The sequence below is a fragment of the Triturus cristatus genome, chromosome 11 (assembly GCF_964204655.1).
Source record: "Triturus cristatus chromosome 11, aTriCri1.1, whole genome shotgun sequence".
NCBI lineage: Eukaryota > Metazoa > Chordata > Amphibia > Caudata > Salamandridae > Triturus > Triturus cristatus.
In genome coordinates, this window is record NC_140594.1 from 80,456,791 (window position 1) to 80,476,236 (window position 19,446).

General features: G+C 46.7%; 1 protein-coding gene across 4 annotated transcripts in view; it reads right to left on the bottom strand.

Moving 5' to 3' along the window:
* The window catches only part of PI4KA (phosphatidylinositol 4-kinase alpha), a 548,133-nt gene that overhangs the window by 514,652 nt on the left and 14,035 nt on the right, over nt 1–19,446 (bottom strand). For all 4 annotated transcript variants that reach the window (XM_085633226.1, XM_085633227.1, XM_085633225.1 and 1 more), the window contains exon 2: nt 16,637–16,753. In XM_085633226.1, the coding sequence (XP_085489352.1) occupies nt 16,637–16,753 (117 nt within the window). The remainder of the gene's footprint in view (nt 1–16,636; nt 16,754–19,446) is intronic.

Genomic DNA, 19,446 nt, shown 5'->3' on the forward strand with positions numbered 1-19,446 from the left:
ACGAAAGCACATGAAAACTAGGTTCCCCAAACAGAGAAAAAGAGTAAATAAGGTTAGCCAATAGGGGCATTTACACACGAAGGTCAACATATTACCCTGGCCTGACAGCTGTGAACCGTTACGGGCCCAAAAGTAAACATTTTCTACAATATTCTTAAAAAGAGGTTACCCACGGAGATACATAGCAGTCTGGACTACGTAGTGGGTTTATATACCAAATCCTGGCGGGAGATACAGACACATATACTTCACTACCACAAAAAGAAGAAGAAAAATAGAGAATACAGGAGCAGGCCCAAAGAGACACCGCAAAACTGGTTAAACACAAATTGAAAAAGAGTGCCCTTGAGAGGGTAATAATGGCCACACTGTACAGACCGCACCAGTCTCAATTGGGGCTCCACCACAAAACTCCAGAGGGCTGTAACCAGGCTATGGCAGTAGAAGCCAGGGACGTTGGCAACAACCAGGCCCTAGGGAATGTTACTATTGCCATAGGCCGGGTCACCTAGCAGAGACATGCCAGTTAATGGAATACCATGAGCAGCAAAAGCAGCAGAGATCAATGAGCCAGTGCCAGCCACCACAAAACCCCACGAATGTCCCTCCACAGCATGAAGCACAGGGGAATCAAAATGTCCCCTACCTCCAGTTGCAGGGAGGTTCTCCAGTCACCAGACAACTGCAACAGAGATCCAGCAATTGGGCGAGCTTGTGGCAGCAGCAGCCACAGGCAGTACACCCAACACAACAGGGGCTGGGGCGACAACATCCACAGTGAGGGGTGACAGTGTGGGGAGGTAGTACCATCAGACAAACTACACAGTAAAAATAACCCCCCAGCACGAGCAGGAATAACCCTGACAATTTAAACCCTGTGGTTACTAACTAGCACCCACTCACCCTTCTCCCAAACTACTATTTAGATCAAAAAAGGACTAAAAGACAACAGTGGAAGTTCGACATTTTTTACCTGTGGCCAGAAATTCAGAGCGGCTGAGAGCTGTATGGATTGGGGGCCCACACCAAAGTCGTGATCTCAAGGGGCCTCCACTCTGCTACTGATTCCCCAGGGCACGGTTGGCTGGCCACACCCCAGGGGCAGGGCAGTCTGACGAGGGGGCGTGACCGAGAACTGTTAAAAAAAGACACCCCGGTCTAAGGTGACCAGCCGTCCGTATATTAGCCCTAACGTCTGCTGTCCATGATTGATGCCTTAATGGACAGCATTTGTCTGTAATTATAGCTAAAGGACAAAAGTTAGTTTTCACAACTGAGATTCCCCAGCTGAATTGGAAGGGAGGGAGTAATCGCATTAACCAATAGAGGTTTCAGAACATAAAATAGTGCATTTTTTCCACTTATTAGTTTAACTTTTATTTGTTTTTCAGTCAAGGTGAGCGTTATGTTATATGCAGTAACGGGAATATAAGAGATCAACAAAACAGTTACAGAATATTTTGTCTCTTTCTAGCCACGTCTTTGATTCCACCTCCACGCTCACTGACCCCGTCCTCATGGCAGTATCCATACTTTCCTAATGCACTTCACCCGCTGCACTGAATAGCCTCAAGGTGGGCGAGCCAACAAATTAACAGGGAGAACCGAGCCAAGCCTGAATGTGTTTGCAATGTAAATCATATAACAAACATCATGTAAACTGTAATAAAGTTCAACAGAAGTGTATTTCTTTAACATGTGAAGCACGGATATAAAAACGTTACATTAAAGTCTATTAAATCAAATACAGTATTTATTTATTTATAAAGTTTAATATAGCGCGAACATGACCCTTGCGGGTATCAGAGCGCTTTACAATGATCAAGGTGACATGTATAAAAATAACAGCATTGAGCATGGACAAGGTGTGGGTATCGCTCCTAGAGAGCAGACTACAGGGTCCAGTTGGACCGCAACCAGTAGAACAGAGTAAGAGTATAGTTTGCGAGAAGTAACATGCATGCAGGCAAGAGAAAGATCAAGTTCTAGAGTATAATTCAAGCGTTCAACGACATAGATTTGTTCATCAGTATCCTTTTGACTTCTTCTTTAAGGAGGCAACAGAGGGATTCATTCTGATTTCAGGGTGAAGGACGTTCCTGATTTTTAGGCCATGCCTGAGAAGGTTCCGTTATAAAAGTTTTCTTTTTATGACATTTTGGTGGTTTCATCAGAAGGGAACTTGTGCTTCTAGAAGCTCTGAAGCCACCAGACATCTCTAGTTTTGTGCAAGGTACCACTGAGGGTTGAAATACAGGGCTTTAAGTGTCATGTAGGCAATTTTCAAATGAATCCTCGCCTCATATGGAAGCCAGTTAAGTGATTTCAGGTCCTGAGTGATGTGATTGTTCATTTTTGATCCTGTAACAAGTCTAGCAGCAGAGTTAAGAGAGGCCCTTATTGGCGCTAGCTTAGCTCTGGTTAGGCCTCAAAGGGTTGCACGCCCATAGAGCTGGCAATCACTAGAGCTTGAACAGCAGACTTGAGGTCATCCTGGAAAAGGAAGGGGTTTATTTTTCTTAGGATGCTCATGTGGAAGTTTGTTCATTTGGTGGCAGAGCTGATGTGCTCCTGCATGATCAGAACTTGTCCAGTGTTACTCCCACAGATATAGCTGACTCTATAATGTGTGGGACACAATTCAGTTTGTACAACCGGTATTCGGGACTCACGTATTTGAAAGTGCTTTCATATGCATTAATGAAGGCAAAAGAGTTTTGGTGTAGTGAAATATTTGCCTAGGGTCAAACAATTTAAACAGAGATTTGTACAAAACACCCAGGAAATAGCTACTTATCTTTCCTTATGTTAACGCTTTGTTTTTACTTCTTTGAGCATTTATCTGCAGGTTTTATAGACTCTGAACTCGCACCAAAGGTATTGGAGCACTTTACATGAGCACCACTTACATTACACAAGGTAACATTCATGGTTCATAGGCCTGGGGAGAAGAAATGGTTTGACCAGAATCACAGGATTTTGAGCCAATGCTGAGACTCGAACCTGGTTCCCCATTTCCTCAGTCGGCAGCCCCAGCCCCAACGCCACATTCAGGGTAGCAGTAAGCAGGTAGGCAGACGCCACATGAAAGCTCAGCTCACTATGGGCTCGCGCTTCCAACAGGTCCTCGGTCGGAGTCAGACTTCAGTCTCAAGCCTGGCTCAAGCTTTCAGTGGCTCCCCACCTCTAGAAAAGCTATGTATAGCCTAAAGAAGTCAGTGATATTAGCATATGGTGTCCTGCATTCCCTTACCTTCACTGTGGACCTTTTTAGGTCTCGCCTAGTGTTGCAGCGTGCATGCACTGCTCGCTCTGCGAGGCTTTTTGTAATTGATACAATTTTAGAAGTGAGTGTAGGCTCGGCCCCTTTTTTTTTATTGGCTTGCGTCATCGTGCATGCAAAACACTGGCTTTCCATTGTACGTGAGGCTTTAGTCCCTCCTTGTTACCGCCCTGTCTCCTTTTGGCCCCGCCCACCCGGACAGGATCGTTTACTGGTGGAGTTATACAGTCTCCTTTATAAGCCTGTAAGCACTCTCATTTTCCTTTGCAGCACGGTCCGCTTCGGCCGTGCTTGTTTATTTTGTTACGGTGTAATGTGTTCGTGTGTTTGCCAAAGCTTTGTTTACGATCGATCACCATGTACGTGCAGCTGGCATCACCCCTTCCTCATCCACCCACCCCATCCCCACTCCCGGTTTCATATCCCACCGTGTCCCTGTTCCACCAGCTCTTGTGTCTATTTTTCTCCCCCCTCGCCCCCTCATACGCTCGTTTTATTTACCAAAGCAACCAGCAAATGTCTGCTTCTGCCATGCTTGTTTATTTTGTCACTGTGTAATGTGATCGTGTGTTTGCCAAAGCTTTGTTTGCAATTGATCACCATGTACGTGCAGCTGGCATCATCCCTTCCTCCTCTACCCACCCCATCCCCACTCCCTGTTTCATATCCCACCGTGTCCCTGTTCCACCAGCTCTTCTGTCTATTTTTTTTTCCCCATACGCTCGTTTTATTTACCAATGCAACCAGCAAATGTGTCCGGGCATCACACGATCTTTTTGCACAACCTATTTCTTTATTCCGCTTTCAAACGCCTCGCCCAACTCGTCCTAGTGTCAGAACGGTATTGTCCTCCTACATTTCTATGGGCCATGATCGCAATTTAGTATTGCTGTCTGCATTTTTTTTTTTGTTTCCTATATACCCCACACTCCGTATGTTGGCTTTTAGTTGGCCAAAATGCCGTTTTCTACCCCTTTTGTAAACCTGCTTGCTCACTTTTGCAACTGTCTACAAGAAATCCAGCATCGGATGGCTCTCCGATTACATATGTTGAACGCTCCAAAAACCAAAATCATCTAAAACCCATCATCCACACCACTGGCTACTCTACCAGGGACAGTCCACTACATCTCTGAGCTCTAGCTATTAAAAACTTTAGCGCACTATATGTCTATAGTATGTAGATTACATCACTCATATCAACCACAATAACTGCAAGGTTTTGAAAAATATTTGCAAAATCTCCCCTCGTCTTCTCTTCCACATGAAGTCTCACAAACAGTTTTGACATGAGCAGAATAGATTAGTGCATCAATATACAGGCTGGTCCTTCTCAATAACTGATCTCATTCGCAGACAAGGCTATTCATTTCACTACACAATGTTCATCCATGCCAGACTCGCAACTTCCACCCCCTCCTAGAGAAAATATCTGGCTATCCATGAAGCACTGAGTATTCAAAAGAAACATAATCCCAGTTTTCACACCTACCCATGGCACAATCATGACAGATCTTATGAAATCTCTAGCCAAATGCAACCTTGCTCCTGAAAACTGGCAATCTAAATCCTGCTTGCTAACTTCAAACCACTTTGCGCCTCTGCTATATTTTGTTCCATTTCTTTCGGATGTATGATAGAACCACAAGTTGATAACCCGTGCGTGCCTCTACCGCGCAACCTAAACAATGAATGCGTCTTATTCACACGTTCCTTAACCACACAAGCCTGTACCAAGTAATTTCGTGGTAAAGGCATGAATGGTAAAGGGGTATGCGTGGCTAAGGTCGCGACCCCCGCCGTAAGCTACCAACAGCCCCCTTTTCCCTCCCTCCTGGAGGTCCAAATACCCCTAACTCCCAACCCCACGCTGTTTTAACCCTTAAACGCTACCTCTGCTCCTCCCCTTGAACTTTACCTACAACTACCCCAACCCCTTCCACTGGACTAAGGCAAACCCCTATTTAAAAAAAATGACCCTGCCCTCCCCTAAGCCCTAGAAACTACCCATTTCCCCCCATGCCCTGAGGCCTAAAACCCTTCCACTTAACCCTGTCCATTAACCTCAGAAAGATTAAAGATTAAGATCAGAAAATAAACACCTGGCTTTAGTACCAACTGTAAAACGAATGCGTAGTGGAGGACGATGTTTTAGCTACAATGCTGCAAAGCTTTGGAATGGCCTTCCACTGACCATTCGATCTGAATCTAATTACATTCTGTTTCGCAAATGTTTAAAAACTTTTCTGTTCCCGTAATTTGTCCACTTGCTCTGGGTGTTGCTACAGCGCTGGGATGCTCTAGGGTAGCCATGCGCTCTTTAAATGCCCCTTCAATTCAATTCAATTCAATTCAACCTGACCCAGCCCAGATCTAAAAACTACCCCGCTCTCCCCTAAGCCCTAAAAACTACCCTACTATCGATTCCCCTCCCCTGAGGCCTAATACCCTTACCCCTAATTTTAAAAAAATAACCCGATCCCCAGCCCTAAAAACTACCCTCACCCCGCCCAGAAAACTAGCCCTGAACCCCCCTGCCCTGAAAACTACCTCCAACCCGCAGCCCTGAAAACTTCCTCCAACACCCCAGCCTTGAAAACTACCTCAAACTCCCTCCCATCCCATAACCCTAACCCTGACCCACCCCTCAGCCCACAAAACAACCCCAACCCACCCCTCAGCCCACAAAACAACCCTTGACCCACCACAGAAAACTACCCGACCCCCCCAGCCCAGCAACCTATACCCGACCCACCCCCCAGCCCACAAAACAACCCCTGATCCACACCCAGCCCACAAAACTACCACCGACCCACCCCCAGCTCACAAAATAAACCTCGACCCCCCCCCCCCAGTCCACAAAACAATGACCCGACCCGCCTCCGGCCCATAAAACAATGCCCCGACCCTCCCAGCCTAATAAACTACCACAAAACAACCCCCAGCCCAGAACTACACCCAGCCCCACTTACTTCACCACTTACCTGAGAGGTCTTCCTGATTCTGTCCACAGCAGCCAGCAGCTGCACCGCGCAATGCCTTAACCACGCATATGCATGGTTAGGGCTTGCGGAGTTGGAACACTTGTGGTTTAGACATCGGTATTCCAACTGTTTCCCATTTCTTACATTGTTCAAGTGAGTCCTGAGACCCCTGAGCTAATGATCAAACACCTTAATAACCTGCCTCTTCCTGACAGAATTACATTCATTCCCTCACTTTGGTACCTCATCAAGACGCTTACTACCTGCACACATTTTGTGTGTCATATACCTCTGAGGTCTGCCAAAGAAAACTCTGTGCCTCATTCACAATTGTCCAATCACAGCCACCTCAGAGTCTCCTTTACGTTGGGACCTTGGACTACCATAATGGAGGGGGAAGGAGAGGAAATATTTATTGCAGTCCAGCACACAACCTCCCCAGACTTAATAAGTTATAGAACAAATTGGTGTGCTGTTCCTCCGTTTGATCAAAGATTGAATACAAGTTACAAGCTACTGGTATTCACAGATCTCACAGGATCCTTATTTAAAGGATGCAATAGCCCTCAATCACCTAGGTGGCATGCTTCATCATCGGGCTGCCTCCTCGCTGCAATACCCAGCAGGCTCCCAAAATCTGTGGCTCTTTGTCGGAAATCTTTTCCCTGGCTTGGTATTGACCAATGCTCAGGATAAAGCCTTGAATATTGGGTGCAATGATAGATGGTAGATCGGGTGAAATAATGGATAAAATTTACTACGGACACTCCCTTGATAAGATTGTGTTCCTGGTGAGAGGCTGTGTCAAGATTAAAAACAAGACTGAACCAAAACAGGCATGGTAATGGGCCCTTGGTTGTGTTTAGTATGTTCAACATGGTTCATGCTTTCAAGTGCAAAAGAGGTTTAGGCATTCTGTTAGGACAACAGGTGGACCCTAATCTACTCAGGGCCTAATTACGGGTTTTGGCGGAGTGGGAGTGGGCTGCATGCCACCGTCCCACTCCTGCACAGCCAAACCTCACCGCCTCCCGATTACAAGTAAAATATTGATCTGGAGGACGTGTGGCATGGCGTTCCCGCTGCTGTGCAGTTTAAAGGCTCCTATATGAGCCTATATGCACGTTTCTGCCCGTCATGGACTGGGCAGTCCATATCATGCAGGAATGGGGTGCATGCACACAGGGGGGCACAACATGTGCCCCCCTGCGTGCACCCCAGTGCACAGGTGCAACAGGGGGCCCTCTAGGGTCCCCTTTCTATCCTTGCCGCCAGCAGCATCATGGAGTAAGAACCTCTATGAAACTGCCGGCGGTGAAGAAAGTCGTAACATGCTTGGCGATGCTGGGATGGCAGCACCAAGCATATTGCGGCCATCAGACTGCCGTGCCACAGCCAGGGATCTCAAATCCCAATTTTAAAAAAGATGGGTTTTTTAAATGTCAAATGTTTATGGGAATAAACACTTTTAATAGGGAAAGTGAAAACTGAAAATAAGAAATCCAGTTTCAGTAGAGCCCAAAAACATGTTGCGTTTGAGAAAGAAAAGGAGGGAATATCTGGATACCAGGATCATAATATGGTATAGTGCTTAGGAGGAGGGTGTATCAAATGTTCGTGGTCTTGACCCCATAGAAGGTTCATGGTTTTAAAGCTTTAAGAGTAAAGATCATGGAGACCAATAATATCCGTACAGACTCTAAACGCCTATCACTGTTCCTCTGAAACAATCTCATTTGTACATCAGGACCTTCTTGTAGTCTTTGAATTACTGTCCACTTCATATCATCCGGTGTACGTCTTTCTTCAATGTAATGATTGGTAAAACGCGTTGCGGTGTGTTGGCACCTTATTGTACTCTGATGTTCATGAATCCTAGTTTTTATTGTACATGTGATCAGCTCTACAAACTGCAGGGAACATGGGCATCGGATCAAGTATACACAGATATTTGTATTATAGTTGGTATGTTCTTTAAGATACCATTCTTCAGGAAAACCATGGTCAATTTCTGTTTGTTTTGTGGTTAGGTTAGAAATGGGATCTCTGGTTGGCTAAGGCTTGCGCCAAAGCCAGGCAGAGACCACCACTCTAGTCAGGGCGAGGGAGTTATACGCCAAAGAGAACCCCTGCTCACCCCCTTGGTAGCTTGGCACGAGCAGTCAGGCTTATCCCAGAGGCAATGTGTAAAGCGTTTGCACACGCACACAGCAACAACGTACCAGGCACACCACAAAATGAACTCCACACAAGGTTATATCAAAAATAGCCTTTGTATTCTCATTAGAATAGTAATCACATAATATATATTGTGCCACTTGGCACTAGGTAATATCTACAGGGGATTACGTACACCTGACAGGGCCGACTGGACCACTGTCAGAACCATAACAAAGTGAACTTAGTAAAAGTAGGACATCACATAAACGTACAACCAGTAATCACTGGTAACCACTGTACTCAGCATCATCCTGTGCAAAAAGAACAATTGATGGACCGAATGCAGAACAATGTCATACATTCACCCCAGTACAGAGATCTGGGACTAAATCCATTGTTTTTTTTTTGCTCACCATGCCATTCCAGTTTGGACCTAGCCATATGCAAATCAGTCTTGTCCCTGCGTCCAATGGGAACAGTCCAGCCCAAACTGCCAGGCCAGGTCTTCCCTGGACTGAAAACAAGCATCCTAGGACCGGTTTCGGGCTTTCAGCCCTCATCAGCCAGGATAGCTTGACTCCAGTGGCATGGAGAGCACGGGACCCACGTCTGGGCATACCCGTCCCACTCAGGTTGACAAATGCAAAAATAACAATTGATGGACAGAATGCAGAACAATGTCATACATTCACCCCAGTACAGAGATCGGGGCCTAAATCCATTGTTTTTTTCTCACCATGCCATTCCAGTTTGGACCTAGCCATATGCAAATCAGTCTTGACCCTGCGCCCTATGGGAACAGTCCAGCCCGAACTGCCAGGCCAGGTCCTAGTATGCCTGTTTCTTGTCCAGGGAGGACTGTTCCCATGAGGCACGGGGTCAAGACTGATTTGCATATGGCCAGGGCTAAACTGGGGTGGCATGGTGAGCAAAAGAATGATGGATTTAACCCAGATCTCTTGCCTGGGGGTGAATGTTTTGATTTGTTCTGCATTCTGTCCATCAATTGTGTGTCTTTTGCTCAGCATCATCCTGTAACATAAACCAAATTATGCACAGTATCACATTTAGGCGTGAAATACATTCTGCGCCAACCTCACCAGCATAAACACATTATGCAATCATCTCATAAGTCTAAACGCATTAGACCCTAACCTCCTAAGCATAACTCACATTAGGCGCATAACTCACTACCATAAACACATTATGCAATCAACCTCATTCATAAACCACAGTTATAGGCATAAAAAAGGGTGCGTAAATCAGAGTACATGAATCACATTTCCTAGCACCAAATAAATCACATTAGGGCCTGGCGCCCTACAAACCCAACTGCCCCCCTGGCCAACTGGCCTTCTCAACAGGGCTCAAATGCCCCATGTCCAAAATGTCAGGACGCTAAGCTTCCACTCGCAGCTGGAGAAAAAAGTGCGCAATGCGCTGGCACGAATGTGCCTCCTGGGTCCCCGCCCTGGCCTAAACGAAGCAGCTGCCCACTAATTGCTGGGCAGCCGTTATCATCACTGGCACTGACTGTGCCCTCCTGTCCCACTCAGGGACTCTACAAACAAATGGGAAATAAGGCACGGGCTCCACTGGCCCTCAAGACCCCCACTGGGGCCCTAAATCTACTGTGCCCCTCATTGGAGTGGCTCGCTCTCCTGCGAGACCACTCAGACACAAACAATGTGCCTCGACATGCAGGGGGGGGGTGGGGGGGGGGGGAACACTGGCTTCTCTGGGCCGTTACCAACCATGTGCCCCCTCATTGGAGCGGCCCTCTATCAGGCAGGGCCGCTCATGGAATGGGCACCAGCACTGTGCCCCGATCGTTGGGGCGGCCCGCTCTCTCTCGCGGGACCGCCCAGCCAAACAGGACTGCCGAGGTGCTTTGTACGCACCAACCAAAAGAAGACCAGCCTCAGCCCCACTCACCGGGCAGCTGTCTGCCGGCTCCTCTCCCTCGCTCGGGACTCTGCTCTTCACCCGGGCCGCAGCTTCTCCAGCATGCGGGGCTTCTCTTCACTCACGGGAGCCCCACGCTGCCATCAGCGGTCTCGGCCGCCTCTCCACTTCACCCAGGTCCCCTCCTGGGACCCGGGACTTCAAAGGGGAGCACGCAAGGCTCCAGGCGCCTTCCATTCCTCCCTCTCTCGCCGCGAGCCCCGCTCCGCCACACGGGCACCTCTTCCAGCCCTGCCGCCGGCCCCGCCCGGATGCAGGCGAACTTTGCCTGGCTTCCGCTTTGGCGGCCATTTTCACTCGGGTCGCGGCGGTGATCTCTTCTTTGGAGCAAATGCGAGGGGGCACCTACCTTCAAGGCACCATGACGCGGGGTGAGCACCAGCTATTTCCAAGAGACATAAAGCGGGGTAGGCTCCCGCTCGTCGGCACAATGCGGGGTGGGCACCGGGGGCGTAACACAGGCCCCGTGGTGCGGGCAGGCCCCAAGCTCTAGGGGGCCCCCTCAGCACAGCACTCTTGCCGTAGAGCTCTTAATTGAGCCTGGAGGGGGCCCCTTCATGTTCCGTGCAGGGAGGCCCCCTCAATATTCGTTACGCCAGTGGTTGGCACCCGCTTCGCTGCCCTCCATCAGAGGGAATCCCCACATCGGAATTCCTTCGGGAAAGCCTGCAGCTTCGCCCTGCGGAGCCCTCGTGTTCCTTTTCCTTGGGGCAATTTGAAATAAAGCGCTCACAAGGCGCTAGAAGCAGCACAAGCTCCTCCAAGGTCCTGGAGGATCACAAGCAAAGTAAAAGGTCCGAAGCAAAATGTTCCTTTAGGGATCAAGGGGCAATGCAGGGCCCAGGGAGGCAAGCACTCATGGCAGCCCCCCCTGGGCCCCAGCAGCAGCACGCCCCGGCAGGATTCAGGAACAAGAATTGGTCATCATCAATGGGTCACAGCCCCTATATTTATATCAATATTTCCTTTGTCTTTAGTGCAGGACATTGGGGAACCAAATGCAACTGGTTCGGGGGGAATTGGAGCACTTTGTTTTGCAATCTCCTCTTCCCCTTTGTCAGGTGGGGGCTAGATGATCAGACACACCACAGGGGGCGGAGCCAGCATTCACAAGGGCAGGCACACTCCTATTCAGAGTCAGGGGATTACTCCTCCCACTACTCCCAGCACAGATGTCCTATTCAGCCCAGCGCTGACTCACCCTGCCCCTCCTGGAGCCACACACACCTCCCAGCCCCTGTCACTCACAAGCCAGACATGCAATTCACATCAGGCAGGCAGACACATAGCACACAGTAATGCCAGCTTCTAAAAGTGGCATTTCTCCCATAGTCATAATAAATCTGCGCACACCATTGCGCAGCATTTATTCTCACAATTTCATACATACCAAATTTGACTACGCTGCTCCTCCCATACCATGAATTACCACTGACACACTTAGTCAGGGACTCCCCAAAGCATTCCTATGGGAGGGCTGGCCAACCTTATCAAATGGGCACCAAGTGCCCAGAGGCCTAAAACCCCCAACACCATGTCAGAACTTAAGCCAAAAAGTTTAGGGGGGAACCTGCAAAAAGGGCCAAGTCCAACAGTGACAGACACTGCAGCAACCACCAGGAAAAGACCCATTATGCTCAGTAGATTCAAGATGTTCATGGTAGAGGAATCAGGTTTCATGCCACATCTGGTGTGCATTGGAGAGTCTCATAGATTTCTCGATCTCTTAAAAGAGAAAGCAGTTCTTCCAATTGCATTTTTCCTATGTTCAAAATGTGCAATTTTTACTTCACAATCCTATTCGCATCATGTGATATAGGACATTACGTGGTTAGACAGATCATCCTTTCTTCTGTGTTCTTTTCATGCGTTTCCAACATAGATTCCCTATTCTTGTTAAAGACCCGTTTGGGTGCTACTCAAATAGCTTTAAAGGGATTGCCAATTGTTTTAAGCTTCATGGATAAGAGGTCAGCCTGATCCTTAAAGTCCTTGAGCCAGTTGCAGTTCTTCCCTAGTCTCAAAAATCGGCCAAAGGGTAAATTCAAACGGAAATATCAGGGATAGAAGCTGTCAAACGGTAAAAGGCTGTCCCCATCTGTCTTCTTATTAAAGAGTTTTGTGGTAATGGGGTTATCCTCAATGTTAATGGCGAGATTGAGAAAGATCTCATTTGAGACACTGTAAGATCCATAAAAATAATTCTTCAATGCATGTCCATGCCCTTAGAAGGTCGTCTACTACTGACAGTTTTGCCTCTTGAGGAATACTGGTATAGAAGGTTTCTACATCTAGGGAAATGAGGGTGATGATTGTTCCCACGATGTCCAAAGTTTGCAATAGAATTAGCACATCCTTGTTATCCTTCAAGAAAGATGGCATTGGGGGAGGAGCCAAGATGGCGACCGGGACGGCAGCGTAGGCTCCCGGCTCCGTGAACCTCCGCACCCCGCACAGATATCCTGCACGAGATCCTTAGCCTGCGCTATCTACCCGTGTTGGTGAACGCGAGCGGCAACCGGCCGTGTGACCCCGAAGTTTCTGGCAGCGGTACCGCCGGAGAAATGTCCGTCTGAAGTTTGCGGCCTGTGCAGCCCCGGAGCCAGGATCTCGAGTGAACGCCGTGGCCGGGCGGCAGTGCAACAACAACGGCCTTTGGTGACTGGGTGGGGTCGGACTGCCGGAGTGGTGCGAATGTCGGACTGCGCTTCGGGGGGGGGTGGCCTTGTCCCGTGCGCGGTCTCCGACGACCCAGGCAACGTCCAAGCAACGGTCGCCCGCCCTGGCTGATTCCGCCTTCCTGGGCCTGGTGTGCAGCGTAAATCCTGGCTCGGCATCGGGAAAGACGATCCTCCCTAGAGCTGACTGTGTCGATCTTCAGAGCCCTCTACCCTACCTGTGTGTGTCGCTTCCTGAGTTTTATTGGACACTTCTCTTCCTGGTAACATTGGACATGGCACTGGGACGAGGGGAATGCATGGGTGGGTTTGCAAAGAGTGGCCAAGGATGATGCTGACCCTTCCGAGGTGGTCACCTACTAGGCGGGCGGGCTCGGGAGTTGTGTGCTCTCATGGCATAATTGTTAGTGTACCAAGTGCGTAATGCTCCTTACTCCTCTTTGACAGGGTCGATTTTGTGTTCTTTATTGTATGCTTTATGGGAAACCGTGTGGTGCGGGAGGGAGAAACCGGGGGCGTGTTTTGCAGGCCCTCCTCCAGTTTATTAATACTCTCTCTACCCCCCCCGTCTGGTGGGGGCTCCTTTCCCACTTCTTTTCTCTGTTCTGCTATATTTCGGGTCTGGTTCCGGGGCGACAGGCACACTGCTGGGGGGGGGGGGGCCGTACTCATCTGCAGAGGTGCAGGGTGGGGGGTTGGGGGGGGATCCTTTAGTCTTTCACCTCCTTTTTCTATGGCCTCCTTTTCTTCTCTTACTCTTCTTTGTCTTTTTCTGGGATCAGCATGGTAGTACTCCTTTGTTGTTAATCACTGCTGTTTACGGAGTGCCATAATTTCCGTGGAGTTTTCTGGGTCTTGGGGCAGGGGGTTGCAGGCGCAAATGGCCGTGTCATTCCTCCACATCCTGAACTTACTGTTTCAGCGCCATTGCTTAGATAGACTGCTGTGTATTGCTTACGTTCATCGTTCTGCCTGCCATTTTTCGCTGCTGGGAAACTGTTTGGCACCTGATCCTTCCATCCTTTTCTATTATAAAATGTAAACCTTTATTATCCTGGTCTCCTACCTGGGCTGTTCAGAGACTGGGAGTATGCTAGTGTCGAGATTTTGCTCCCCGAGGTACTGACTGTGATAGACCTGCTTTCTGTTATTCTGATTGTTTAGCGGCCGGCCCCGGGGGTTGTAGGCCCATATGTGTAATTGCTTGAAATGTCAATAAAGGTTTTTCAAAAAAAAAAAAAAAAAAAAAAAAAGAAAGATGGCATTTCTTGTACCTTTGGGCGTAGAAAGTAGTCACAAAAGATAGAGAGAGGTCAACTACCGAGGCGATGCCGGAGACAATGGGTCTGCCTGGATGAGGAGTGATACCCTTATAAATTTTGGGAAGAATATAGAAATACGGAATCTTGGGATTCTCTTTTTGCAGGAACTCCGCCTCTTTCAGAGTGACCATTTCCAGGCCCGTTTGGATTCAGTCTTGTTTTTAATCTTGATACGGTCCCTCGCCAGGAAAACATCTCATCAAGGGTGTGCCCGTAGTCAATTTTAACCACTATTTGACCAATCTACCTTCTATCCTTGCACCCAAAATTAGGGGCTTTAACCTGAGCATTGGCCAATACCCAGCCAGGGAAAAGATCTCTGACAAAGAGCCCCAGGTTTTGGAAGCCCACTGTGTATTCCAAGGACTCCCTTCTAAAGCTACCTATGGAGGCAAGTCTTTTCGCTCCCAAACTATTCACCCAGTGACATTTCACCATTTCATCAGCCAAAAGCATGAGACATTACTTTCACCAGCAAACACTGCACTGGCTCCTTGAGGTGCCACTGCACTCTTCACAGTCTGGTCTTCCTTCCACAGGGGCACACGTTCACCAAGCTGAGGCAAGGCAGGTTCTGGATCTCCATGCTCAGCTATTAGACACCATCGCTACTGTTCCTTGGAAGTTCATCAGTTTATACCCCTTCCAAGGCTAGACCTGCTCACCAGATCAGTGGCATTCTCCACCAATCTCACATTACAAAGATTAAATTCAAGGTAGAGAGGCAATTTTTTACAGTTCTCCGTCCTAGTTTTATCCAAAGCCCCTAGTTGTTGGCACAGGACAGACATCTATATATTATCATTTTTCTGTAAGCTAATGGTGGCCAGTGGAGGCAGTGCATCTCACCCTTTTCATTGGGGAGCAGTGAACATAGTGAAATGGTCAGATAAGTCATTTAATATAACAAGCATTTGCAATGCAATCGGTCTCGCTTTTGGGACCTTAGATGTATTTAGCTACGCAGCTCATTGGTATGGGTGCTGAAACATCTACTGTTCTTTAACATGGAGGGAAAGCAAGCACCAAACTGTGTGACACGCCAGGTAAGGGAACACATGGAGAGAAATATTGCCTTTCAGCTGGAAATTGTATAGTCCAAAGCTGTTTTTAATATAAAATCAGGGCCTTCGGTGGTCATATCACTGAAAATACAAGATTTGAAAAAAAATATTGTCTACAGGTGCTCGTGGAAGACAATTTCTATGGACTGGAATCCAGAGAATGCTAAAGTGATTCTGGTGTTTTACTGACCTCTGCTGGTCGTTTTCTATCAAGAAAGTTAAATAGAGGTAGTTGCCATAATTTTTTTTTAAAAGAAAGTCCCTCAGCAGAAAGTAATTCTGGTATTTTACAGACCTCTACTGGTCGTTTTCTATCAAGACAGTTAAAGAGAGGCAGTTGAACCGGAAAAAAAAGTCCCTAAGCGGAAGCAGACATGTCCTAGAGCGGATCTCCAGAGCCCACAAAGTACATACACATATAAGTATATACAAGAGGTCTTGAATGCTTAACCTAAAAAGGATGGCACCTGTGAAGTGGGACAAAGACCTGCAGACACTCTTTAGCGGGCCCCCATTGTTATCATAGACAATAGTAGATGCATTGGGCCTCTTGGTGGATCAGACTAATATTCTCATTTAAAATTTGCACTAAGACTACAGACCTTTAGTAATTATGGACACTATCTTTTCTAGGATGCCCACAACTACTTCTGAGTGTCAACTACTTCCCTTCATCTGTTCAAAACTACTTTGATTTCTGTCACAATTCGCACTGGGAAGCAGTTCCATGCACCACTGCCATGTTTGTGAAAAAGGACAATACATTACCTCATGACCTTTTGTACTGGGGTGAAACATTGATGATATACACTTTGCTCTGACTATTAATTCCCACCATGCCTTACCATCTACCTCCTGTCGTAGACACTATACAATTGTCTACATCTCTCGTCATGAGAATGTAGCGACAGAATTTTCTTTGCTATTTGTAACCTGTGACTTTTCAGTCTGAACCCACTACTTCTGAAAAGTAAAGACCAACACATTAATTATTCAAATTTAACATAGTATCGAGTTTCCAGTACCTCTCCTGTCTGACTTATCATTCGCTTTGGCAGTTTGTTCCCAGATAACACCTAGATAACGTTTAAAGGCAGTTTATATATATATCTTGCGTTTAGGATTACTACCCTCAACACTGCCAGCGATCAGGTCACACAAAGAAAAATTGTTTTTTTACCTGCAAGTCTGATTCCACCAAGAAAATGCCGAGCGCAATAACAGCATCCCTGCGGCGCTCATCCAGTTGGAAAATGCCATGGAAATCCACAGGGCACATACAATGCAACTTCTGCACCTGCAAACAGGGAGAATCAGTAGATGATAAGAAAACAAACATCTCACGGAGATATGTCTCAAGTTCTGGACATTCTGTCACAAAGGCAAGGGTTTGCAGGATGTGTGATAATGGGCATCTCAGGGCATACATCTTTAGAGGGGCAAAGCGTACAGTCCATCAGAACAGGACTAATAGGCTCTAAACAATTAAACTTACTTCTGACCCATTGTGTATGGCTGGCGTTACAAAGAAGGGAAATCCTTTGCCACCTCCTTTGTTCACCTAGACTCATGAGCCGTTAGCTATTGCAAGCAGGTATAAGAAAAGTATTGAGGAACTAAAGGTCAGAGATGTGGAATTGAAGTTATTGCTCTGGTTTTGGAGCTGGTGATAGAAAAAAATCATTTTAAATTGATGATCACTGATTAAGTAAGTTCACTGGGTTTAACATGAATTTGGTGAATCTAGTATCTCAACTTTATTTTGATGTCAACAATCTAACTTTTATAAAGAGAGTTATATGTTTCAAGTATATCGACTTGGGTATATAAATTCAGTAGGATATGACTCAAGTTTCATCCTAGAATTTTGATTTAACAGTAATTGAGAAAACGGTCTCTGTTAGTACTCTCCAAATTGATAAATGTTTCATAATTTCTTGACTTTAAACTTTGTTGTGTATTCATTTTCCCCCTTCCGGCAAACCAAAGCAGATGCCCCCCCCCCCAATCCCACCCATGCTCTGCTGAGTGGCTATGTCCTGCAAGACCTGAACCGCTCCATCTTCCAGGAAAACCAGTCTGCCAGCCCTTAAGCCAGGCACATCTTCCATCTCCCTGCCCATTTGATGCTCTTCTTGCTGCCCCCCATTTTCTCCCGGGAGTCTCAGTAAGCAGTAGGAGGTTCAGCAAGAGTCAGCGAAGCAGTCAAACGAAGCGCAAGTTAAAAAAATATATATTGAAAGAGTGTGCCAGAGTGTGTACCTCTTACCAATTCATGGCATTCATTGGATGATATCCACGGTCATCCCTGGTAAAATACTGTTGTGCAGGATACTGGTAATTTTTGCCAACTCATGTGCATCCATGACACATTTTCCATTCTTGGAATGTTTTCCTATGCTGGCCGATTTACAATGGTGGTAGTTTTAAGCAGCCTATAAACATCAATTGAGGGATCTAATGCCCACCACTATTAAAATGCTGGCCATCGTTTATTGGTGGTATTTTGTGTCAACTTTTAGGCATTTATGAAATGGTGCCCAACCCTGGCAATATGCTAGAATAATGGCTGTAGTTTCTAGAGTATTGTGGCCACACATGATATACACATCTTCCCATTTCTGGTATCACACTATTATGGCCAAACATGATATACAGTCTCCCATCTCTGGCATCATACTGTTCCAGACAGATTTGAGGTCATTCTTGACATACTGTGGGCATCCATGGCACAGGGATGCTCTCCTACAGCAGAATGACAGGCCTGGTGATATGGTTGTATTGCCTAGCACATTGTTGTCATCCACTGCACAATAATGCCCTAGTGTGGTATACTATTGATACTACCACATCTTTGTTTATAAGCAGGGCATTTTTTGCGGTCTAACAGAAATGTTCACAAGTAACGCATCTAAAACCATTATTTCATGATTCACTCGCTTTACATTCCCCACCTTCATTTTTTCCAACTATAGGAATTTGTTTTTTTGGTATCTTTTTGTTTCCGATCTCTATTCTTACCATTTCTTATTTTGCTTACTATTTCCACCTAGTCACTCTTAACAGCCTTGGCACATCTTCCAATCAATTATATTTCTGAGCAATGGCTACCACATCTTTCAAGGGTGATTCCCAATTTACCCATAACTAATCCTGTATATTAGGGACAGGTGTTCATGACCACTTAGTCTCTAATAAATTCAGCATGCAAAGTTCCAAACATAAATGCTAAAGCTAATTTTTTCAATCCTGAGATGTATCCATTGATTGCTGGAAATGGCCCTTCTGAGGGAATTTCCCTAAAACGTTTTGCTTTTTCTCCTCTTGGTTTCTGCTGATTCTCTTTTCATGGCCTTAGGAATCTGGGCGCTTTTCAACTGTAATGCAATTTGAAAGTACATGCGCCCTTCCTACACATGCTAGGAAGTGGTGCTTACTTGATTGGTTTAGGTGTTGTACCTGTGAGTGCCCTGTAAAAAGATACACCACAGACACAGGGCAGCTACTGCACTAGCAAATGGAGGGATTGTGCCACCCAATGTAATGACTGTGTGATCAAGGCTCCTCAGAGCTGAAATGAGTCATGCTGAGTGCCGGTGGTGCTGCCGTAGGTAGGAGTCCGCCACCTCCTCGCATATATGAAGAATACTCTTGTTCTCGGAATAGGAGAAAACAGGCATGGCACTCCAACGTGGATCCCAAAAAATAATTCAGTCTGGGTGAGCAATAGTCAATGCGTTTCGGTTGCCGCTTGCACCCTTGATCACGACAGGAGAGCGCCATTACACATCAGTTTATATCATGTGATCAAAAACTCATAGAAACTAACAAGGGTACTACTCGCACATTTCAGTTGCCATTACAGGTGCCATCTTGTAACATTAGACAAACAGCATAAGCGTTCATTATATAATTCATTATGAAATTAATAGCGCATCAGAGCAGCTAAAATAACTCACGCCTCAGAGTAAATGCATGCAACAATACATT